Source organism: Cricetulus griseus, assembly GCF_003668045.3.
Source record: "Cricetulus griseus strain 17A/GY chromosome 1 unlocalized genomic scaffold, alternate assembly CriGri-PICRH-1.0 chr1_1, whole genome shotgun sequence".
Lineage (NCBI taxonomy): Eukaryota > Metazoa > Chordata > Mammalia > Rodentia > Cricetidae > Cricetulus > Cricetulus griseus.
In genome coordinates this window covers 233814040-233822700 of record NW_023276807.1, presented here as the reverse complement: position 1 = coordinate 233822700, position 8661 = coordinate 233814040, and the positions used below count along the sequence as shown (strand labels likewise).

The 8661-nt window shown below is 44.8% G+C and overlaps 1 protein-coding gene across 1 annotated transcript; it reads left to right on the top strand.

The window, feature by feature from the left end:
- Positions 1–6024: 6024 nt before the first annotated feature.
- On the top strand, positions 6025–7476 carry LOC100752484 (G/T mismatch-specific thymine DNA glycosylase). The gene is given in 3 exon segments (XM_027393900.2): positions 6025–7168; positions 7171–7213; positions 7215–7476. Coding segments are annotated over 3 exon segments (1167 nt in total). The 5' UTR covers positions 6025–6171; the 3' UTR covers positions 7342–7476.
- Positions 7477–8661: the final 1185 nt, after the last annotated feature.

Below are 8661 nucleotides of genomic sequence, written 5' to 3'. Positions count from 1 at the left end.
AATCTTTGCAATTATTTGGGCCTACAATTTTCATTTTGAAGCACTTCTAATTTTATTTTATGAAAAGAACCTGGGTGTGTTGCCTAGGCTGACCGCGAGTCCAGGTCCTCAGACCTCAAGAGTCCTGAAATTAACAGGTGTCTCACCACACCTGGATGTTTGATAGTTAAGTTTTATTGTTCTTTGACTGGGGTGGCCAAGGGTTTGGGGTCAGGGTCTCCCTGTGTATCTCAGGCTACCTTCAAACTTGCAGTCACCCTCCTGTCTAAACCTTAGTACTGGATTTGCAGGCATGAGCCAACAAACCCCCTAGTTTACTGGGTTTCGGGGGTTTGGTTTGTTGGGAGTTTCCATTTAGTTTGACTTGGTTTGGTTTGATTTGAGTTTTGTTCTTGTTTGTTTTTTTGTTTTTGTTTTTGTTTTTGTTTTTTTGAGACCCTCCTGTCTCCCAGACTACCCTGGAACTTCCTAGGTAGCTTGGCAGAAAGTGACCTTTTGAACTTATGATCCTCCTGTTCTATTTCCCCAGAGCTGGGATTGTAGATGTATGCTACCCCTCCCGGTTTATATGGTGGAGATTGTGTTGGGCAAGAACCAACTGAGACATAGGCTACCCATGGTTTCAAATTTTGATAGGTCGTTTGTCATAGCTGAGAAGTACATATTATTAGTCCTTGGCTCTTCTCGATTGGAAAAGACTAAAAGTGGAATGCTTTTATGCTTTATCCACATTTAGCTCCTATAAATGCAATATTGAAGACATTTGTTAAATTTATTTTTATTTGTTTCTTCTGAGACAGGGTCTCACAGTGTATCCCTGGTAGGCCTGGAACTATGTAGACCTGGCTGGTGCTCAGAGTGAGCCTACTTAACTCTGTCTCCCAAGCACTAGAATTAAAGACATTTACTACCAGGCCTGTTTTGAGGAGTAATGCAATTGGAATATTTATAAGGCTCTTGGGGTGTCGAGTCCACCCTTGACCAGCAAGAACGATGCAACACCGAGGAACCTTCTCACAGTTTAATCAGGAACCTTGATTTACAGTGAATGGTGGCCCCGGGTAGAGGAAGACAGGGCCTGATATAGTCTACATCTACTAATCACCTAACCCTACGTGGCGCGCCAGGATAGGTTATGCTCCAAGTAGAATTAAGGTGCCCTTTACCAAATTAGGAGTTGTTTACCACTGAGAGCACTCGCTGTCGGGCTGGTGGAAGGCAGAAACTTTCGCCATCCTTAGGGCGCGGTACTTTGCAGCTCCCAACATTGGGGCAATGCCAATCAGTAACTCAAACTAATCTACTACTAATACTTAAAATATATACAGATGGACACAAAGGAAAAATAAAAACTAACAAGGACAAAGTTCCTACCCACCAGTACCATGACTTAGTCCTTTTTCCTTGTCCACCTCTCTCATTAATTCCCAAATTTCATATACAGTCATGTTGAGGAATCTGTATGCTTCACTTTTATACAGCAAATAAAGCTACTTGCTTTTAGACATCAAAATAGTTTAATTCACTGGATAGTAGTGGTAATGATTATACAGTGATTACACAGTGTGTATGTACTAGGGACATGCTTCAGTTATTGAATGTTTGCCTACCATTCTGTAGCAATCTACACACACACACACTCAAAACTATATGTATATGGGCTAGAGAAACGCCTCAAGATACCTTAGTTCACATTCAGAGCCTGCCCCTCCTTTAAGTTGTTTCTTTTTATTCTTTTTATTTATGTGCATTGGTGTTTTGCCTGCATGTAGTCTGTGGGAGTGTCAGATCTTGGAGTTACAGTTAGCTGCCATGTGTGCTCTGGGAATTAAGCCCTGGTCTTCTGGAAGAGCTGTCAGTGCTCTTAACTGGTGAGCCATTTCTCTAGCCCCAGTGGTAGATCTGAGTCCGAGTTAGAGACCAGACAGGTCCATAGAGCAAATTCCAGGACAGCCAGGACTTTACAGGAAAAACCCTGTCTTGAAAAATCAAAAGCTAGCTGTCTTGCTTCACTCTATGGACATTTCTCTACCACTGTATCTATTGAGTGCTTTTTTTATTTTACCTTTTTTAATTTAATTTTTTAAATTTTTGTGTATGTGTGTTTGCCACATCTTGTAGGTACCCAAAGAGGTCCAAGAGGATGTTGGATTCCCTGAAGCTGGAGATAAGTTGTAAGCTGCCCAGTGTGGGTGCTGAAAACCAAACTCAGGTCGTTTAGAAGAACTGCAAGCCATGTTAACCACTGAGCCATTTACAGAGCCTCTCAAGGATTTTTTTTTTTTTTAATAAAAGAAAGTTATATTTTGATTAGGGGATGGAATATGTGCCTGCCACAGCATTCATATGTAAGTTCTCTCCTCCCCCTGTGTGGGTTCCGTAGATCAAACTCAGACTGAGGACTGAATAAAAGTCATCAGGCTTGGCAGCAAGCACCTTCAACACTGGGCCATCTCACCACAGTTTCAAACAAACCAGGAGCCATGTAATCAATATCTCCTTCAAGAACATAGCCACGATTATCTAGATAACTTTCACTAGGGCCCTCCTGTAATGAGCACTCTTTCCCGCCAAACTAGTCCCACAGCCATGTCAGCCCCAAATAAACATACAGATGCTACATTAATTATGAAATTGTCCGATGACTAGGGCTTCTTATTGACCAGCGCTGTCTTAATTATTAACCCATAACTGCTAATCTATGTATTTCTACATTGTCTTATCTTACCAGACAACACCTGACTCGAGTCCTCTCTTCCCAGGCTCACATGACAACTCCTCTCTGCCTACACTTCCCAGAATTCTCCTTGTCTCCTAGCCCTTCCTATCTTCCTGCCTGGCCAATAAATGTTTTATTCATCAACCAATAAGAGAAACATATACAGAATAGCATCTCCCATCACCCACCTCTTTAAGAGTGTATGTGTGTTCTGTATGTGTGTTTCTATGTGTGTACATGCATATATTTGCACATAGGCTCACACATGCCATAGCACACATGTGCAGGTCAGGAGAAACTTGGGCATTGGCCCTTGTGTTTCATCTCATTTTAGACAGTCTCATGTTTGCAACTACATAAACCAGGCTAACTGGCTCCTGAGCTTCCTGGAATTCCTCAGTCGCCTTTCTTCTTCTTCTTCTTCTTCTTCTTCTTCTTCTTCTTCTTCTTCTTCTTCTTCTTCTTCCTCTCCTTCTTTTTTTACCATGTTTTAATTTAAATTAGAATCAAGCTTGCTTCACATGGCAATCCCAGCTCCCTCTCCCTCTCTTCCTCCCCCCCAGCCTCCCCATTCCAACCCCTTCTGTTCCCCAAGGAGGATGGGGCCCTCCATGGGGGATCTCCAAAGACTTCCGTATGACTAGGTCCTCCCTCATGTGTCCAGGATGAGAGAGCATCCCTCCATGTGGAATGGGCTCCCAAAGTTCATTCGTATGCCAGGGATAAGTACCAATCCACTACCAGAGGCCCCATAGATTTCTGAGGCCTCCTCACTGACACACATGTACAGGGTGTCTGGATCAGTCCCATGATGGCCTCCTAGCCATCAGTCTTGGATCCAGGCACTCCCCCTTGTTCAGTTCAGCTGTTTCTGTGAGTTTCACCAATTTGGTCTTGACCCCTTTGCTCTTCACTCCTCCCTCTTTGCAACTCAAACACATTAGCACCTCCCAATAGCTGACCATTAACATATAATGCATAATAACTAAGCCACTAATACATGGCCCCTCAGGGTCATCCAAGCCACAGCAACAAACAAGTATTTGGGTCCACATTTCCAAATCTGGATATATATCCAACAGTAGAGTTTCAAAGCCATATACTATTAGCATTGGAGTTTAGAAAGATCGCAACTTTACAAGTGACTGAGGTGTGTGTGTTTGGCTTTTCAAGACAGGGTTTCTTTGTGTAGACCAGGCTGGCCTGGAACGAACAGAGATCTGCCTGCCTCTGCCTCCTGAGTGCTGGGATTAAAAGGTGTGTGCCACCACCGCCCAGCCTGTGTGTATATTTCTACCAATAGTTCATAGCATCTTTCTACTGGATACTTTCTATGTATCCCAATACCATGTTCTGGTCTTTTCCCATAGACTTTGGTGGTATTTTGTTTATGATCTAACAAATAAAGCTTGCCTGAGGAGTTCAAAGCTAGCCACACTAGTTAGCCATGGAAGCCAGGTAGTAATGGCACACACCTTTAATCCCAGCCCTCAGGAGACAGAGGCAGACAGATTTCTGTTAATTCAATCAAGGCAGCCCTGAGCTACAGGAAATTGATCCACCCTAAAAGACAAACAGAGCTCACACAAAGGTGATCCCAGCACTTGGGATCCCACACCTTTAATCCTAGCACTAGAGAGGTATTTAAGGTGGAAGGAGACAGGAACTCAGAGTAGTCTGAGGTTTGGTGGAGACACACGCTGTTTGGATGCAGAATCTGAGGACAGGATTGCTCTTTCAGTCTGAGCATTGGAGGTAAGACCTCTCTAGGAACTGGCTGCTTTGCTTCTCTGATCTTCAACTTTAACTCCAGTATCTGTCTCTGGGTTTTTATTATTAATACTAACTAGAATTTTGCTACAGAATAGGCTGACACTGTTACTAAAAAGCTACTGTCTGGTGGCCAGCATGATAGTACCACCAATTCAAAGACTTGCTATACAAACCGGATGACTTGACTCTGATCACTGGAACCCATAGAGGAAACGGACTCCCAAAAAATGTCCTCCAATCTCCCCACTGCACACTGTGGCACACACATTCATGTTTTGTGTCTCTGTCTCTCTCTGTCTTCCTTTCTCACACACACAAGCCCATAAACATACACACACAAAATGTTTTTTTGTTTTTAAAATTGGGGATGCAGGCAGATCTCTGTGAGTTCCAGGCCACCCTAGTCTATAAAGTGAGTCCCAAGACAGCCGGGGCTACACAGAGAGACCCTGTCTTGGAAAAACAAAAACAAAGAAGAAAAGAAACTGGGCCCTCCAGATGGCGCAACAGAAAAGAGCGTGAGAACTAAAGCCCAAATCCCAGAAGCCACATGGTAGAAGTAGAAAACAACTCCTGGAAGTTGTCTTCTGAGCTACACTTGAGTGCCAGGACATATTTACACCTATCCACACCACCATCACACACACCACACATTTTACAAGGGTCTGTTGTCCACTGATTGATGATTTTACTTCTGTACATTTAACTATTTTATTGGTCTATATATTTTCTCCTGCCAATACCATACTGCCTCTGCCTCCCAAGTCCTGGGAGTAAAGGCATGTACCACCACTGCTCAGCCTTTAGGCAGATATTTTAACACAGATTAGAGCATGGAGGTTAACAGAAAAAGGAACATTCGTGGAAAGAATGAGGCTTAAGCAAGTGTAGTGTCTCCTCCTCAATAGAGAGATATGCTTTAGTGTCTTAGCAGGCACCTATATGATTCTGGTTGCATTTCAAAGGACTACTAAAACATTTTTCTTTATCTTTCCTACTTTTTTGATAATCAAGATTATAGGATCCTCTGGAGGTGCTGGGGAGAGGATTACAATACAGTAAGATTTAAGTTAGAACAAAACGATATTTTTGTGGAGTTCTTGTTTCTTATTGCTTTGTTTTGTGTATGTGTGTGTCTTATTGGTCTTTTGCTTGTTTTGATTTTAATTTTGTAGGTTTTGTTTAAAGAAGTACTGGCTATGTAGCCTAGGTCCGGCCTGTAGTGCAGGATCCTCCTGTCTCTGCATCTAGAATTCTGGGATTACAGGAGTGTGCCACCACCAAAAGAAACACAATAACTAACTAACCTGGCACTACTCTTTCGAGTTTTTCGAGACAGGGTTTCTCTGTGGCTTTGGAGGCTGTCCTGGAACTAGCTCTTGTAGACCAGGCTGGTCTCGAACTCACAGAGATCCACCTGCCTCTGGCTCCCAAGTGCTGGGATTAAAGGCGTGCGCCACCACTGCCCGGCCTAGGTGTGGGTTTTAAAGCAGGTATGATTGTCATAGAAAAAAATTCAACTATAAACCGTATAGATCAGGTGCTGAGTCCCTCTGAGGTTGTGCCCCTGGCCTGGCAGCTGCGGCCACACCCTCAGCGGCGCCGCCTTGGATGCAGAGGGCGTGCGCAGCTATTCTCTGGAGCACGTTCAAGCTTTTTATTCATTTCCATTTCAGCAAATGATGGCTGAAGCTCCTAATATGTCGGTCACGACTGAAGAGAAGATGTCCGCAGATGCTCCTGCTCAGAAACCTGTACCAGAGGCTCCAAACAGAAGGAAAAGAAAAGCCAGAGCGTCAGAACCCAAGGACCCAGTGGAACCCAAAAAACGTGCCAGGCCAAAAAAATCCGACAAATCTATAAAGTCAAAAGAAAAACAAGGAAAAATTACAGACACATTTAAAGTGAAAAGAAAGGTGGACCGTTTCAACGGTGTTTCTGAGGCTGAGCTTTTGACCAAGACCCTTCCTGATATTTTAACCTTCAATCTGGACATTGTGATCATTGGCATTAACCCAGGATTAATGGCTGCTTACACAGGGCATCATTACCCTGGACCTGGTAACCATTTCTGGAAGTGTCTGTTCATGTCAGGACTGAGTGAGGTCCAGCTGAATCACATGGATGACTACACCTTACCCGGGAAGTACGGCATTGGCTTCACCAACATGGTAGAACGGACGACGCCGGGCAGCCAGGATCTGTCCAGCAAAGAATTCCGAGAAGGAGGGAGAATCCTAGTGCAGAAACTGCAGAAATACCAGCCAAAAATAGCGGCGTTTAATGGCAAATGTATTTACGAAATTTTCAGTAAAGAAGTTTTTGGAGTAAAGGTTAAGAACTTGGAATTTGGGCTTCAGCCCCACAAGATCCCGGACACAGAAACTCTCTGCTACGTCATGCCGTCTTCCAGTGCCAGGTGCGCTCAGTTTCCTCGAGCCCAGGACAAGGTTCATTACTACATTAAGCTGAAGGACCTGAGAGACCAGCTGAAAGGCACTGAACGGAACACAGACGTTCAGGAGGTGCAGTACACGTTTGACCTACAGCTCGCACAAGAGGATGCAAAGAAGATGGTTGTCAAGGAAGAAGAGTATGATCCCGGCTATGAAGCAGCGTTTGGCGGTGCTTACAGTGAAAACCGGTGTCAGACTGAACCTTGAAGCTTTGCTAACCGCTGACAGTGCAGAGCTGAGGTGGTGATCCAAATGGGCAGTGGATGACAGTCATTTACAGACGAGATTCCTTCCTTTAATAACTGTGGGACACGGGAGCAGGGAGAAGGAAGCCATGCTTCACCACGGTCTTCTGAGCTCTGCCTCGACACTGCAGTGTTAATGCGGTTGTGAGGCCACCGTCTCCTTGCTAGTTAAAACTAACTAGCCAATAATTTAAAAAGTATTGGACACCAGACTGAGACTGGGAAACCAGCATAGGACTGTTCCAGACCCCCTGAACGAGGAGGTCATTTGGAGGTCTGGACAATCTACGGGGCCACTGGTAGTGGATCAGTATTTACCCCTAATACACAAATGGACTTTTGGGAGACCACTCCACATGGAGGGACACTCTCTCAGCCTAGACACAGGGGAGAGGGCCTAGGCCCTGATCCAAATGATATGACAGACTTTGAAGATTCCACATGGAAGGCCTCACCCTCCCTGGGGAGCAGAAACGGGTTGGGATATGGATCGGTAGGGGGTGGGGGGCGGTGGGCAGGGGTGGAGGGGAGAGAGAGGGAACTTGGATTGACAAGTAAAAGAATCTTGTTTCTAATTTAAATAAAAAGAAAGAAATTTTTTTTGTCACTACTGTTTGTTACTGTAGACTAAGTGAATGAACCTCAATGAAAAGGTTGACTGGAATTAGTACCTTTCTTGTTTCTAATGCATTTTCCATGGTGCTACAAATACCCTAGTCTACTAGGGTTGTGTGATATTAAAACTGGGTATTCAGAAATGCCTATTGCATTCACTCCTGATCACTCATGAATATTCTGACTTGGCGCATACCCAAGGAGCATGCTGATTTTGCAGTATGAAATGTCCGTGAGGTTTTTGTTGTTGTTGTTTTGTTTTTTGCTGGTTTTTTTTTTTTTGTTGTTGTTGTTGTTCTAGTTAGGGAACAAGCATATTTCAAGTCCCTTCTCCCTCTCCCTCCCCTCATCCCCAGTCCTCCTCCCCCCCCAACCCCCCACCCCATCCACCCACCACTCCCCAGGCAGGGTAGGGCCCTCAACGGGGGCTCTGCAAAGTCCACCAAGTCTTCCTATGCTGGTCCTGGGCCCTTCCCCATGTGTCCAGGGCCAGAGTGTAACCCTTCACGTGGGATGGGCTCTCAAAGTCCCTTCTTGCACTAGGGAAAAATACTAATCCACCGCCAGAGGCTCCCTGGAGTGCAGAGGCCTTCTTGTTCAGGGGTCTGGACCAGTCTTGTACTGGCCTCCCTGATAGCATCTGGGGTCGATGTGCTCTCCCTTGTTCAGGTCAACTGTTCCTGTGGGTTTCTCCAACCTGGTACAGACCCCTTCGTACTTCATTCCTCCCTCTCTTCAACTAAATTCCCGATTGCGGCTCAGTGTATATCTGTGGATGTCTGTCTCTGCTTCCTTCAGCCACTGGATGAGGGCTCTAGGATGGCATAAAGACAAGTCATCAATCTCATTTTAG